Raw genomic sequence first — 17161 nt, 5'->3', positions numbered from 1 at the left:
GCTATCCAGCATGGATCACCAAGATTTCCAAAATAAAGAATGGGAGCTTGCAGCTATGAAGGTAACTACTCCTTTTAATTCAGCAGACACTACTCTATAAGGTTATGCTTTGTGCTTTTCATAGCTTCACTCTGTAAAATCCCCAGAAACCACAGAGCTTACCTACAGAATGGGCAAAGGGAAAACAATATTTAGCCTCTTTTCTCTATTTTGTTTCCAAACCATTCATTCACTCCCTTGAGTTGAACTGACTACACTGACACAGCCATTCTGTTTTCTAGACATTATTATGAAATTGGTTTGCCACCCTCTTTTTATGTGATGTTTACTCAACTACTCAACTAGATGCTAACAACAAACCCAGAGATTAATAAACTTGCTGTAATCTTTTCAGGTTTCTTTATAAATCTGTCCTTCACAGTTCTTGTAGACAGTGCACATAATCCAACTTCAAATCAAAGTATTTTTCAGAAATGTGGTTATCAGACATATATCACAGTTTTCATTTTTCCTGTACAACCTATGAAAAAGAAGTACATTGTTTCTGGAAAAAATCAAGTGAAAAAAAATCAGTGTTCTGTGAAAAAGAAATTGTTCACCTTCCTTTAATTTTATGTTAAACTCTGGTATTTTAAATCAGTAGACTGCTGAATCTATCCAAATTCATTAATTCATTAATCCCCTGTATGTTCATGTAATGGAATTACATGACTGAACACCTGTCATGCAAAAAGTAACACAGGCCAGAGAAACACAGAGGTGGTGGTGAAAACTGTTTCAAAAGAGAGTTTCTAGTTTTTGGGAGAGTAAAAGGAAAAGAGAGAAGGAATACTTTCAGATTTACGAAACTGTTAATGTAAATTTTACAATAAAGATAGTGCTAGTATTCATTGATGTGCTTCTTGTTTGGATTGCCTCAAAAACCTAACAGCTGATGAGACTTCTTATGGCATATATCTGATTATCTTCCACCTCACCAAAACCTGTTCCCAATTCTATTCACTGCTTCTCTTTAAAGCTCACTTGCCTAATACAAGTAACCAGAAGGGAGTTCATTACCCAAACTAGGTAACATAGCTCTGTGTGTGACAGCTAGACCCACTCCCTATGATAACTTCTACAAAACCCTCTTGGCTACATGACACTCAAGAGTGTAAAGGGAGAATATATGAAGGCTTGGAGGAATTAATGTGCAAAAGTTTTCAATGACTAGTGAAAGCCTGTCCAGGATAAGAAGAGTTAATTTTTTATTTTTATTTTTTAAAAAATCATATTAGCTTCCAAACTGGAGATGTACTCCCATGCCAACAGGGTAAGAGGAGTTAATTTTTTAAAACAATCATATTACCCTCCAACCTGGAGATGGGCTCGCATACCAGTTTGCTCTCTGAGAAGAGTTCCTAAAATCATCTCCAGACCCAGCTAGGTAAGCTTCACCAGCTTGCCTCTCTGCTCCAGGAAAGGAATGGCATAAAGCTCTTATGATGCATGGCTGTAACTAATAAGAATCACACAGCATACCTCACATGGGACCAAGCATAAAATAACCTACTCTTTCAAGCAATGTACAGTTAAGTTTCAGCAATGACAATCACACTGTTCTGAAAAATCAAGCCAAATCCCCATCTGCTTTAATCTTATGAGCCTATTTTCAGCTTACTCAGATCCCTGTTAAGGTATGTCTGATTTAACAGTCTGTGCGGCAGATGTCTTAGGGCAAGGATTAGAGTTGACTTAGTTATTAGCTGGCATTTCTTCAGTACCAAGAGCATTATAGGGATAATTTCTACTAGTCAGCCACAGCAATACCCCCCACCCCCAAATTCTTACAGCTTTTCTTCAATGCACCAACCTATTTAACTAGCAAAGCTGATAGAGAGAATAAACAGGCTACCTGCCATAGATACAAAAGCTTCCTGGCATGCTGCTCCTCTTCTAGAGAGCCAGGTTGCAATTGCAATGTAATTAGTGATACTATAAGACCTTGCCAGGCATATTGGAATACATTCACATGAACAAAGCTCTTTCCTAAGAAGGCCCACATTCTGCCTTAGAAGAATGAATGGGGGAAAGGGTTGGGGGAGGTCAGTCTATGGAATGCAAGTAGAGGACATGCAGTGAAAGAAGTGAAAGCTCTTCAATGTTTGGGGTCTCAAGCACTATAGTCCAACAGCACACAGGGACACTCCTGTGAGAACCACTCTTCTCTCCTCAAGGCCCATGTGCATCAGCAGAATTTCACTGTCTGGTTCCTACTCGCAGCAACCAAGCAGTAGCAAGAGCAAATGGCTGAACAGGCAAAACAGGTGCTCCGGATACAAGAAAAAGGCAAGGCAACAGGAAAAGATATTCCTTAGGGAAGATACTATTACACAGATCAAATGATATTGTCAGAACCCATTCTGTTTCATTTCTATCTATCCCCTCTGACCCAAAATCAAATCTCACCTTTCCCTGGGTTCTGCCATACTCTAAAGGGGGAGGGGGGATGTGCCCGCAGGTTTATTGCCTCTGCTTCCTCTATCTTCTACAATGTAATATTTTGCTTTCCCACGTTATATCTCTCTCTGAACTTTCTCTCCCTAAACTGTCAGCTAGAACAACAGAGGGAATAAGGAATGTAACCTCCATGCCTGGTTTGTTTCCATGCTCTCAGAGGAAGGTGTGAAGAGCCGCCGACCATCGCTGTGTGAACCAGAGACGGGCCAATGTTATCTCCCCATTTCCCACAATGGACCTAACACCTGGGGATTCACTGTCCCACACTGGCCGGACGAACTATGGGGTGCGGTCTTGCTTGGGGATACCTTAACCTATCGCTTTGCGCAGGAAATCTCAGATCCTGTCTATTATGCCTGCTATCAACTACTCTTAATAAAAGTTCCTATTGGAAGAAAATGTTTCCAAGAGTTCTGCTTTCTTAAGATGTGGGACTGAAGTGAGTCCTAACAGATGTGACCAGCAGCCCTGGTAGAGTCGACTCCTATATGTAACAACAGTCATTATTAAAGTGAAGTCTCAGATCACTGACAAAGGAGATATTTATCTCATATTGGTTATTATAAGAAACATGAGGTTATATTTAACAAGACCTAGCCTCCCTATTCTATAAAGGCGTTGGCTAGACCAGGGGTTCCCAACCGGGGGTGCTCGCACCCCTGGGGATGTGAGACAATATTCCAGTGGGTGCAAAAACTTGAGTTTTCAAAATTATAGTGTATATGCATAATTTTTGTAAGGGGTGCAAGAATATATTAGAAGCATTCTAGGGGTATGGGGTATAAAAAAGGTTGGGAGCCACTGGGTTAGACAGTATACCTGCCCAATGCAACTGCATATGCTCCTTTTCAGATAAAGAACCATAGAGGTGCCAGAGTGAAGGGGGGATCTGAAACCTGATTGACAATCAGTATATTTATCCCTGTTGGATTTCATTATGCTAGCTGATGGTAGAGACATCATCATTCCTTAAGTTCTCCTGCTTACTTTTAAATAAGGGTTCTATTTTAACATAAAAAGGAAAGAAAGAAAGAAAGAAAGAAAGAAAGAAAGAAAGAAAGAAAGAAAGAAAGAAAGAAAGAAAGAGTAGAGAAAAGAAAAGAAAAGAAAAGAAAAGCCTTTTCTTGAAAGTTTCATGGTCTTTATCTTTTTATGAAGAACACTTTTTGGCAACTGAAAGAAAAGAGAGAAAGGGTGAGGTAGGCCAAATGAAAAGGAACTGAAGTTTTCAACAAGCTTTATGTTCCACACAAAATAATCAGTGGAATATCACAATCAACTGTGTTCAATGGTAATATGCAAGATTGTATAAAAAGAGTAAGAAAGTAAGAAAACTCCAAAACTGAGCTTCTTTCCTCTCAGGGACTACACTTGCAATTTCACAAGATGTGTGCTCACCGATATGTTGTATGAGGGGCATAGACTGCTCGAACAGGGAATTCAAGGATCTCCTTGGTGGGTCGGACACGCAAATCAGGGTAGGGTTGGACATGCAACAGTTCAGGTGAGAGGCAATAATGGGGGTTTTCTGGCACTGGTGAAATATCAATCTTGAATTGAGCTGTGATGCAAAAACAAGAAGAATGTAAGAATGATTTACTGTACATACAGAGCAACATGTCTAGACAGGCCTCAAGCACAAGGATTGACCATGGACAACTGGAAGGTGGGATGACGCTGAGATCCATCTTTATCCTATGTGAAGCCATTCTGAAGCTGAAGGACAAGCACTAGCAGCAGAACTCTTTTTGTTTACAAGATGCCCAAGCAAGACCATTGGGACTAAAGAGCAGAGATAGAATTGACCCTTCACACACACACCTTCATGCACAACGCTAAGGTATACCATGGTTTTTTTTTGTAATATTATTTCCATACTATTACAAAACAAAGCATATTGTACCTTAGCATTGTGCATGGAGATCTACCATGTTTCCCTGAAAATAAGACTGAACCGGAAAATATGCCCTAGCATGATTTTTCAGGGTGCTTGTAATATAAGCCCTACCCCAAAAATAAGCCCCAGTTAAGATCGTTAGCCAGATGGGAGACATTTAGTACTGTATTTTCCCCAAAATACAGACCTAACTGAAAAATAAGCCCTAATGCATCTTTTGGAGCAAAAATTAACATAAGGCCTGGTCTTATTTTCAGGGAAACACAGTATGTGTGAAGGGTCAAGTTTATGTGTGAAGGGTCAAGGGAATTCTAGAAAACTATGGATCAGCAGAAAGCCATCCACAGAATACTGGGATTCCGATTACAAAAATAATTGGCTGAGATGGGTGGATATAGAAAATGAATGAATGAATGGTCAGTGACTACATGGGTGATAGCTTCAGCCCAAGTTTTGTGGATGGGTGCCTGCATAGACAACTTGGAAAGAGAGTCAATCTAGTCTAGCAGTTAAGGCACCAGGTTAGAAAGTGAGAGACCATGAGTTTTAATCTTGCCTTAGCCATGAAAGCTGGCAGGGTGACTTTGGGTCACTCTTTCTCAGCCACCCCACAGCGTTGCTGTTCTGTGGAAAATAGGAGAAAGAAGGTATGATAGATATGTTCACCACCTTGAGTTATTTGTAAAAATGATGAAGATGGGATACAAATAAATAAAAAAAGCCTTTGAGGTCACCAGGCTGAGCTCTCTAGAGAATGTAGCCATCTCAGTACTTTGAAGAAAGGACACTTCATTACATCAATGTAATTTCCAAAGTGCCACTTGAAAACTGGCGGCTCAGTCTTACTTTATAACACATTTTGGGGGAAATTTGAAATGCATTGGGCACATGCTAGAGCAAGATCATGCTAGAGCAAGTAAAAAGGGCAAAGAATGGTATTACAATACCCTATTTTACCTGTAACTGGACGGAGTCTTCTCAGGACAGAAGATGGCCGCCTCATATCTGCTAGGAACTTGTACAAATCCTCATCACTGAGACGATCGCCTTCCTGAAAATGAAGAGAGACAGAAGAAGGCAAAGACGGTGGCATTCACTAGTATAGCCTTTTACGAGTGTTCTCTATTACCTCTCATCCAAAAATGTTTATGCAGAGCTTCAGTACTCAAAAATCAAATCAGGACACAGCCTGCCAAGACTCTCAGCCTTCAAATCTGCTTTGTACTGAAAACCAGATGAAGCAATTTTCTCCAATTTAGATTTGATTCTTTCTTTAAAAAATTATTCACAACATTGAAATAGAAGGTTACGGTATATAATTCTGATAGCTTAATATATGTGTTGTTTAAATATTTCTTAAAAATATACATTTAGGATTTTATTAATAAGGAGGTTACAGGTAATTGCCGAGTTACGAGCATTCACTTAAAGCTCGTTCAGTTACGTGATCAGCACCCCCTAGTGTTTACGAGCAAGTCCCAAAATTATGACTATTGCAGCACCACAGCAGTCGTTTGCCCTTACAAGTGACTTCAGTGGCACTGCAACATTCACCCTATTGCCCCCCACTCCTCACAACTGTTTCCCCTCTCTTCCTGCCACGCCGGACTCACCTACCTTGCAAAAATCCTCTCTGTCACAGTTTCTTTCACTTTGAGGGAGAGGAGAGTTGGCTTGGAAATGCTTTTCGCGCTGAGAATGGAAGTTTCTGGAGTGAGTGATCTCGCGTGTTAGACGTTGCGCCAAATCACAGACCCCAGAAACTTTCATTCTCTATGCGAAAAGTGCCTTTCTCCTGCTTCCAACTTCTTTCTGCCTGAGGGCAGGCCTGAAGCCTTCAAGTGAGGGAGAAGGCCAGGCCCTAGCACCCATGTCCAGAGCTCCCCGTGCTAGGGGAGAAAGTGACCCCTATTGTCCTCAGAGCCTGAGGCCTCCTTCAAGCAACCCGGAACGGAGACCGGGGGAGGCTTCTGCATGCCTCCGGAAGTTGGATCTAAGCCTTGGAGGGGCCCTCCAAGCCATTTGCACCCGGAATGGAGATGGGGGGGCCTTCTGCATGCCTCCGGAAGTTGGATCTAAGCCTTGGAGGGGCCCTCCAAGCCATTTGCACCTGGAATGGAGATGGGGTGAGGGCTTCTGCATGCCTCCGGAGGTTGAATACAGGCCTCAGAAGCTTCGTTCTCCAGCAGCAGCTTGGAGCAGTCCTCCGAGGCCTGGATCCAACCTCCTGAGGCATGCAGAAGGCCACCCCCCTGGATCTCCGTTCCAGGCGCAAATGGCTTGGAGGACCACTATGAGGCCTGAAGTCAACCTCTGGAAGCTCTGTTCCAGGTAGCAGCAACTTGGAGTAGTCCTCTGAGGGCTGGATCCAACCTCCAGAGGCATACAGAAGACCCCTCCCCTGATCTCTGTTCCAGGGACGGCAGCTGTGTGGCTCCAGAGTTGGGGGGAAGCAGGAGACAGGCACCACAAACAGTGTGAGAATTCAGGCACCCATTCTTTGCAAAAGAGGATCAGTGCCTCAACTTGCACAATATTACGGCATTCAGGACCTTCCATTGACTCTTCTGTCCCTCAAAAGCAGGAACCGCAGCAGAAAGATCTTTTCAAGGTAAGTGAGTCTGGTGCGGCAAGAAGAGAGGGAGAACCATGAGGTATCTTAGTGGGTCGGGGAGGCCTTGGGGGCTTGTTCCATCACTAGCCCCCCCCCATGGCCTTCCCCACCCTGAAATACCTCATGTGCACTTAAGAAGCCACATGCATTTTAACAAGCAAGGGAGTGATCTCATTCGAGGTACGAGATTCACTCAAGGACTACCTGTAATTTGTTTAGTTGTTTTTTAAGGGTTTGTTTTTCAATTCTACAAAGGTCTTTTTGATTTTAACTTTCTCCCTAGTTCATTTGGTATGATTTTCTTTCTATTTTCCCCTGTGCAGTTTTATTATATACAGGTAGCCCTCAACATACAACAGTTCATTTAGTGACTGTCCAAAGTTACAATGGCACTGAAAAAAGCGACTTATGACCATTTTTTACAGTTACAACCTCTGCAGCATTCCTATAATCATGTGATCAAAATTCTGATGCTTGGCAATTGGTTCTTTATGACCATTGCTTTATGACCATTACTTTTTCTCAAGGTCATGTGATCACTTTTTGCAACCTTCTAACAAGCAAACGCAATGAGGAAGCCAGATTGACTTAATCAACAGGTTACTAACTTATCAGCTGCAGCCATTCACTTAACAACTGTGGAAAAGAAAGGTTGTAAACTGGGGCAAAACTCACTTAATAAATTTTCACTTAACAACACAAATGTTGGGCTCAATTGTGGTCGTAAGTCAAGGACTACTGTACTACATTAGGGCAGGGGTCCCCAACCTGTGGGCCATGGCCCTGTAGTGAGCCATGGCTTCCTGGCCACCAGGCCGCGGGCCAGACTGGCCAGTGTGCACGCACACCCCTCACTTGTGCTAAAGCCGCAGCTGTGGAACGCAAAAACAGGTTGCCGCCGCACCTCAGCTATGAAAACAGTACGCTGATGCCACACCCAGCTGTGAAAACAGGATGCCACCATGCCTTGGGACACAAAAATGGGACACTGCCATGCCTCAGCTGCGAAAATGGGATGACGTGCCTCAGCCACAAAAAAGGGCTGCTACTGCACCTCAGGGTGCAAAAATGGGCTGCCACCATCATGCTGCAAGCCACAAAAATGGACGACGCACCGTGGGGAGCAGAAATGGAACTCCACTGAGCCGTGGGGCACAAAAACAGGGCATCACCGCACTGCAAGGCCCAAAAATGGCCACCGTGGGGTGCAGAAACAAGACACTGCATCATGCAAGAACAGAGTGGGGCTATTGAGTATCACGCGGGCACTAGCCGTGCCCTGTTTGTAGTGCGGTGAAAGGGATCTCGGAGTCCTAGTAGACAATCACTTAAATATGAGTCAGCAGTGTGCTGCAGCTGCCAAAAAAGCCAACACAGTGCTAGGCTGCATTAACAGAAGGATAGAATCAAGATCACATGAAGTATTAATAAGGTAAAGGTAAAGGTTCCCCCGCACATGCGTGCTAGTCGTTTCCGACTCTAGGGGCCGGTGCTCATCTCCGTTTCATAGACGAAGAGCCAGTGCTTGTCCGAGGACGTCTCCGTGGTCATGTGGCCGGCATGACTAGATGCCAAAGGCGCACGGAACGCTGTTACCTTCCCACCGTAGTGGTCCCTATTTTTCTACTTGCATTTTTTTACGTTTTTCGAACTGCTAGGTGGGCAGAAGCTGGGACGAGTAACAGGCGCTCACTCTGTTACGCGGCACTCGGGATTCGACCCGCCAAACTGCTGACCTTCTGATCGACAAGCTCAGCATCCTAACCCACTGAGCCACCGCGTCCCTTTAAGTATTAATACCACTTTACAATGTCTTAAGTATTTAAGTATTTAAGTATTAATACCACTTTACAATGTCTTGGTAATGCCACATCTGGAATACTGCAACCAGTTTTGGTCACCACAATGTAAAAAAGATGTTGAGACTCTAGAACAGGGGTTTCAAACTCAATTTCATTGAGGGCCGCATCACCATTGCGGTTGCCCTCAGGGGGCCGGGTGGGCGTGGCCTACTGGGTGGGCATGGCTAGAGTGCATATGGCCTACTGGCGTGGCCAGCTCTACATCGTTAGCATCCTGTTTTCAGGATGGCTTCACGGGCCACATGAAACCACTTTGCATGCCAAGAAATATGAAGGCAAGGGCATCTTTCTCCCAGCTACTTTCCTTTCAGACCTTGGGGCTTACCCCATTCCATTAAGCAAGAATGTTGGGTCTATCACACTGACATGTTTCCATTTTGGCAGCTACAGAAAAGTGATTTACCCACTGTTTCATGGCAGACTAATTACTATATTTTGCCAGAAGAGATTCTGGAAGTTTATGCTTTACTCACTTCACAGATGCTTCAACCCCTCTGTTTCTATATCTGCATTCTCAGAGGTTCAGAAACATTAAACCTACATGATGCTCTGGGTGAGGCTAGTCCAAAAAACATTCAAGCTTCTAACCTGTTTGAAAAAATTGGTGATTGTGAGGGTGGCTGGACGGAAGTTGCTAAAGCTGCACATTTCCTCACCAACACTCAGGCGTCCAAAGGCTTTTCTCTTGCGCTCATTCCAGGTGCCTTTGCGCTCTGCAAAAGGAGAGAGTGTTCAGTAGGAAAGGCATGCATATGTCCTTAGAAGTCATAAGCAAGAAATAACCTAACAGTTAGGTGAATTACTGTTATGATCTTCAAATTCCTTATCTTCGGTTTGGCTAGGATTTGGGTTTGGCTAGTCTAAAGAAAAAAAGAAATAGGGGTGACATGATAGCAGTAGTCCAGTATTTGAGAGGCTACCACAAAGAAGAGGGGGTCAAAGGTCAAATTATTTTCCAAAGCACCAGAGGGCAGGATAAGAAACAATGGTTGGAAACTGATCAGAGACAGAAGCAACCTGGAATTGAGGAGAAACTTCCTAACAGTGAGGACAATTAACCAGTGGAACAGCTTGCCTTCAGACATTGTGGGTGCTTCATCACTGGAGGTTTTTAAGAAGAGACCAGACAGTCTTTTGTCTGAGATGGTATAGGTTCTAGAAGACCTCCAAGGTCCCTTCCAGCTCTATTCTATTCTTAAGTTTATCTCCAGCACAGAAAAAAAGAGTAAATGTTATTTCAATGGTAAACCTAATGGATACAGACTACAGTTTGCATATAATCTGTCTGAGAAAGTAGAGCTTCAATTAGCCATTTTTGAAAATTATTCTCTTGCTTTTTAAAAACAAGCAAATCAAAAGGGCCCCCAAGAAACAGAACAGTAGCCATTAACACATCTGTCTGGAAGGGAATCTCAGTGTCCTAAAAATGGGCCCTGAACTATCACAGTCTATTACAGAGGCTATACTTTATGATATTCTGATGCCTCTTGGCAAGTGGGTATCTCCAGTGGAATATAAAAAGCTATATGAACACTATAGCAGGGACAAGACACAATGTAGTTTGCAAACGGCATGCAAGGTTTGCCAAAGAGGGGACCTTGAAATATGATTATGAAGATGGACTTAAATTTCTTATCTCTAATTGTGAATCTACTGAAATATTCCTGTCTTTAAATAAAAGTTGCAAATTTCCTTTGAATTGGTTTCCAACCTCATGATCATAAACAAAATGCACCACTCTGTATTTCAGTATTGGGATTCCTATGTTGAATGCCTGCATGCCAGACTGCTATTGTCTTTTGCTAGTAAACTATCAGAAAGTATGATTCAGCCAGGGGACAAGAGTGGCATTTTCTTCCTGATGCCCGTCACAAGGCATCTCAGTTTTCATTCCGGAAGAATAATATACTTTCTAATGTGTCAACCTCATGTACCATAGGTGGCAAGACCAAAGAAACAAAGACAGCATGGATTTTACTAAGTTATCTTTAATGCTAGTATGGGATAAATAGAAAGTCTTGGAAAAATTTCACAGCCCCATTTAGAATCACATCGTTAAGTTGGGAAACCATATAAATCCAGGCGGATGTAATCTGGAAGAGGTGTCCCTCAAATAGCCTGGTCCCATGCCATATAGGGCTTTATAGGTTATTACTAGTACTTTGAAATGCACCAGGGAGCATACTGGTAATCAGTGCAGCTCAGGGAGCAGAGATGCAATGTGCACTACTGAGGAGCACAAACAATTGTCAGTACTACTGCATTTTGCATCAGCTGCAGCTTCTGAATGCTTTTCAAGGGCAGCTTTCCCAGTCTTCCCACATTATGCATTCTATCTTTCACTCAATCCACCTATGGCACAGTGCCCATTTTCACAGAGAGAGTTTGTTTGCTCCAGAAATATTTAGTTCCTATTCTATCTTGGGGCCAAAACAAATAGCACCAAGCTCAAGGAGACATTATTATGCAAATACAGGTATGCACTAAGCTGAGTCTTAAATAACTAACCATTTTCAGAGTCTGAAGCATCCCTCTCAAGCATCCCAGTAGTGCTAATTATATTCATGAGGTGAATGGCAGTCCAGGCAAATGGCATACGGTAGCGCCCCAACCGGGCGCAAAATTGCTCTCCTGCCACTCGCAGTTTCTCCAACTTCTCCTTGTTCTGAAAGCACAAGGGGAAAACACCATCACTGTGGTTCAATTTTAATTGTTTGATCCTTATCTCAGTTTTAACCAAATTTGTCCTCTGTAAATGTATTGGGCTTCAGCAGGCAATATGGTTGGAAATTATGTGAGCTGAAGGCACCATTAGGAATAGCTGCCTAAATAATCATTCTGAATGACAAACTATTGTTATACCAATGAAAATGACTGGAGTTAGGCGAATGATTCAAATGAAATTAAGCTAAATTAACAGGTCTGTCTTATATATAATAACCACCCCTATTTCAAAACATCCCCAAGCCCCCAAAAATAAAACCTGGCAGGGCAAGCTACTATATATAAACAGGAAGCAAATCTCACACTCACACTAATAATGTTCCAGGCCTGGCCTGATAGCTCTGATAGCTCTAATTGGGGTCCCAGTTTGTTTTGTTTTGATTATTGTTTTTCAATACTGTTTCATTTTGTTGCCTATCTTACTCTGTACACCGCCCCGAGTCCCTCGGGAGAAGGGCGGTTTATAAAAATAAATAAATAAATAAATAAATAAATAAATAAATAAATAAATAAATAAATAAATAAATAAATAAATAAATAAATGTTACCAAGTCTGTAATGAAATGTCTGCAACAAACCACCAAGCTCAGAGAGCATCAGGAATTTCACAGTTCAACCCTGAGCTACATATGTTCTCTTCTATTGAAATTACACACATAGCCGGCAGTTTCTTTGTGCTGGATTTCATCTACCTTCAAAGCATCTGTTTCCTTCATGACCATATAAGGTTCACAGCATTCACTGATGTCCCCTTGCTGTAGCACTTTCTCCAGCTATAATGGAAAAGAAAACATGTCACAGGATGTGACACAAAGCTAACAGATATCAAGTTCCTAAGAATAAAATCAAGTGTTATTCATTATAAGACAAGTGTTATTCATTATAAGACAAGAAAGCCAACTTGTAATGACTGAAAACCAGAACTGAGACAACTAATCCTACAGTCAGAAATGGCTGTAGGAATAAATCTGGAATGACAAGTGTGATTTTGTTCATTAACAAAGTTCAGTTTTTACTAGAAATTCAAAAGAATGAAATAAATAATATAGGCATTAACTCTGTTGTAAAATTCTGACTTTGTGTTGGAATCTAAAGTGGGTTTATGTATTCAGAAGACAGGATATTAAATGCAATAGCTCTGTAGGCTATACCTTTTCCAAGGAAACTCCATCCCTAATCTCTTAATGTGATCAAGCTTGAGGTAGATATGCAAAGACATAGTTTAAGAAAAGAATGTGATAAAAGTGAGAGTTATGACTTGACACTCAATTATGGGGTCCTTCACTGAATGAATGAATGAAAAACTGAGCTCATGAATCAAAGCTATTCACTGACTATTATTAATGATGCAGTCACCATCATTTCTGACCAGAAAGACTCCCTCTAGTCATCACCAATGTCCCAGCTATTGTTTGATGTTAGATAGATCGAAGCTAGGTAAAGAACCTATGAACTGTATGACTATTATAAAGAGGGAATTAGTACTTCAATAGTGCATTAACAGGATCATAGATATGACACAATTTCATGGAATAAATAATATTCCCATCAATATCACTAACTGAAACCTAGTACAGTTAGTCCTCAACTTACAACAATTCTTTTAGAGATTATTTGAAATTAAACAGCACTGAAAACATTAACTTATATAACCAGTCCTCATGCTTACAACCGTTACAGCATCCCCATGATCATGTGATCAAAATTTGAGCACTTGGCAATCAGTGTATGTTTACAAAGACTACAGAATTCTGAGGTCACTGACTTCCAGTAGCGCTGCCGTGCCGAATGGCGGCGTTCTGAAGCCGCCCGATCCTGGGAAGCGTCAAAGCGCCCGGAGGCAGCGAAAATCAGCTGTCCCGCGGTGCTGGAGCTTCTCCCTCGGGAGAAGAGGGAGAGGCGAGCCGGACTGGGTAGAGGTAGAGCTCCCCTGCGATTCTCCCAAGTAGTTTGGGGGATAACAGGGTGAGCCCCCTCGGAGCCCAGGCTTTCTCTGCTCTCAGGACGTCTTCGCTCCAAAAGGAGTGGAACAAGACGCGACAACTGCACCCGCTGCTTAGAGGGGATTGTGAGTATTTCGTTCCTTTGAAAAGCAGGCAGAGCAAAGCAGGAAGATCTGAATTTTCAAACTGGATTTTAACTTTAACTCAGTTTCATTATCTTCTTCAAGTTTCAAGTTTGAAATGGAGTAAAACTGGTGCTGGAATGTTTCTCTCCTGTGTGAAGTGACTGTGTTTGAAAATTGTTATATTTTGCTACAAAGCAAGAGATACAATTAGCAACTGACTTTATCCAGTATCGGATTTTGCTTATTTGAAAGCCTGTTCCCTTTTCTTCTTATTGAAGGTTAAGAACTTTGGGAGAATTGTTATTTTTTCTTCCCTTTTTTTCCCCTGATTCTGCTGGGTGAAAGAGGAAATCGAAACCTAAGAGATGGCTGCGAGACGTGGGGGAGGGCCTCCACTTTCTAAGAATGTTATTTCCTCACCTATACCACAAGCTGTAGGGCAGACTTAGATGAAACCTACAGTACAACCACCCTCTCCGCCACCTCCTGCATTTACACTGACAGACATTCAGCAAGTTGTGATGCAGTCAACACAAGTTTTGCAGCAAGAAATAAAGAAAACAAGGGAAGAATTTGTTAATCAAAACAACTAGGTTTCTGGGTTCAAGGTGAATAGTAATGACTAAGATATTATCTAAGAACTTATCTATGAGTGAAAGGGATATGTTACCTAAATTAACAGGTTTTGAAATAGTGAAGAAGGTTAAATATTTAGGAGTATATATTGCAGCCTCAAATGTAAAATTGTATAAGAATAATTATGAAACACTATGTTTGAAGGTACAAAGGGACTTAAATAATTGGAAAAAATTACAATTATCATTACTGGGAAGAATTGCAGTTGTTAAAATGAATGTTCTACCAAAGTTTCTCTTTTTGTTTCAAATGATACCTATATTAAAAAAGGATGCCAACCTTGATCAATGGCAGAAGGGTATTAACAAATTTATTTGGGCGGGGAAAAAACCAAGAGTTAAATTTAAGATTTTACAAGATGCCAGGGAAAGAGGGGGACTCAAGGCGCCGAATTTGAAATTGTATTATGATGCGGTTGCCTTGACGTGGGTTAGTGATTGGCTTAATTTAACTAACAAGAGGATACTTCATCCTGAGGGATGGGATTTGGTATATGGATGGCATGCATACTTGCTTTACGATAAGAAGGTGGACAGGGCTTTTAAATCCCATATAAGAAGTGCTTTATTGCATGTCTGGAAAAAGTATTATTATAAGTTAAATTATAAAATACCGATTTGGGGAATTCCTGGACACGCGATAGAGGGCGTATCTATGGGAGTTAGTATGGATATGGTTTCTTATAAGGAACTACTTAGATTGCAAGGGAATGATTGGCAACTTAAATCATTAGAGGAGTTAAGACAAGAAAACATAAGTTACTCTTGGTTTCAATATACCCAACTGAAAGCTAGGTGGAAGTCAGATCAAAAGGTTGGCATCACAATTACAGATCAAAATTTAGTAAAACAAATTAGACATTTAAATTGTGCACATATAAAGAGGATATATAATGCTTTAATTGAATTGGATTCGGAAACGGAACTAGTTAAAGACTGTATGATAAAGTGGGCACAAAATATTCAGGAACCAATTTCGTTGGACACCTGGGAGATAATTTGGGTCAGAAATGTTAAATTTACTCAGGCTCAAAACTTAAGAGAAAATTTTTATAAAATGTTTTATAGATGGCATCTGGATCCAAAGAGGTTGTCCAACATGTATCCTAATTTACAGTCTAAATGTTGGAGATGTGGTAGTTTAGAAGCTACCTATTTTCACATGTGGTGGACTTGTAGAAATATAAAAGCTTTTTGGATCAAAATTTGGTGGAACATTCAAAAGATTTTTAAGAGAAAGATAAAGTTTTCTCCGCAATTGTTTTTATTGGGTATTGTTGTAGATTGTGATGTTAAAGAAACTAACTTGATGTTGAACATGATAACAGCAGCACGGTTACTGGTGGGACAATATTGGAAGAAGGATAGTTTGCCCACTATAGAAGAATGGGTGTTTAAAGTTTCGAATCTTGCAGAAATGTCTAAGATTTCTGCTTATTTGAAAGATCATTCACAGGAAAGATATATTTCAGTTTGGAGGAGATGGATAAATTATATTCAGAACAAATATGGGACTAAAAGGTTCCATTTAGCTTATGAGTAGATTTTAGTGGGATATTGTTATTGGTACTTTGTTTGTAGTTATGTTAAAGGGGAGTTAAAGCACATTATGAATTTGGTTAATTGTATATTATGCATAATTTTTATTTAGAATATGATTATTGTAACTATAATCCTGTATTTAGCTCTGGGAAGTGGGGGGGGGAAGTGGGCGGGTTTGGGGTGGGAGGGATTTGGGGATATATTGTAAAATTTTGTTTTTGTAAAACTCTTTAATAAAAAAAAGAATTCTGAGGTCACTTAATCACCATTTGTGAACATCCATAGCTGACTTCTAACAAGTAAAGTCAATAGGGGAAGCTGGGTTTACATAACAACTTCATGATTCACTTAACAACTGCAGACATTTTGCTTAAGAATGCTGGCATAAAAGATTGTAAAATGGGGCACAACTCACTTAACTGCCTTGCTTAGCAATGGAAATTTTTATCCCAATTATGTTCTTAAGTCAAGGGTTAGCTGTGCATTCCACTTGAATGCACATCTTGCCTCATAATACAGTTTATCATGCACTGAACACCTTTCCCACTCTGAAGATTGATAGATAGAATCAAAGTGATTGTCCCTTGAAAGGAGCAGAGACTTGTCAATTTGAGACACAGTGAGAGATAAAGCCTCTAAGCTGTAAGAAACAGTTATACTGTCAAGGTTCCAACTCATAAACCATCCTGGTCACTCTGTGAGGCTTGACAGGCAGCCCCCCCCCCAAAAAAAAACCAGAAGGAACCTGTCTCTCACTCTGGTGCTCCTGGTTTCTGAGGGTACTTAGTATGGAATATATTTACTAAGTGATCTGCCTTGATGTTGTGAGCTTCAGTCCATCTCGCCTCTGACATTGGATAACCTTTCCACTGCACTAAATACTGTAACATTCCTTTATATATTCTAGAATCTAGGATTCATTTTATTTCATAATGCTTTTCACCTCCCACCATAATGGGACCAGTGGCTTCTTTCTCAACCAGCCTCATTCTGGATTTGTGAGCTAATTTCAGTAAGCTGCAATGGAATACTGGATGTACTTTACCCAATATTCTGGGTAGTTTCAGCTCCACTGTAACCGGATTGATCACTTTCACTATTGAGAAAGGTCCTATGTACTTAGGACCCAGTTTTTTACAAGGTAGCCTCAGTTTTAGATACTTTGTGGATATATACATTCCATCTCCTACATGAAACACTGTCTGAGGTGCTCGCCTCTTGTCTGCCTGCTTCTTCTGGCTTTCTGTTGCTTTATCTAGAGCTTTTTTTACATTGCTCCAGATGCTTTGGAAGGTATCTACCCAGTCAATTAATGTTACT

At 41.1% G+C, this 17161-nt stretch overlaps 1 protein-coding gene across 1 annotated transcript in view; it reads right to left on the bottom strand.

Annotated features, from left to right (window-relative positions):
- LOC310635580 (dedicator of cytokinesis protein 7-like) overlaps window positions 1–17161 on the bottom strand; it is a gene marked incomplete at its 5' end in the record, with an annotated part of 198900 nt that overhangs the window by 125965 nt on the left and 55774 nt on the right. The window contains 5 exons of the mRNA XM_083354666.1: window positions 3898–4060; window positions 5354–5447; window positions 9461–9585; window positions 11381–11537; window positions 12289–12369. Coding sequence (XP_083210792.1) covers window positions 3898–4060; window positions 5354–5447; window positions 9461–9585; window positions 11381–11537; window positions 12289–12369 — 620 coding nt within the window. The remainder of the gene's footprint in view (window positions 1–3897; window positions 4061–5353; window positions 5448–9460; window positions 9586–11380; window positions 11538–12288; window positions 12370–17161) is intronic.

Source organism: Vipera ursinii (genome assembly GCF_947247035.1).
Source record: "Vipera ursinii genome assembly, chromosome: 2".
In the NCBI taxonomy this organism is placed as follows: Eukaryota; Metazoa; Chordata; class Lepidosauria; order Squamata; family Viperidae; genus Vipera; species Vipera ursinii.
This window is presented reverse-complemented; position numbering and strand designations above follow the sequence as displayed.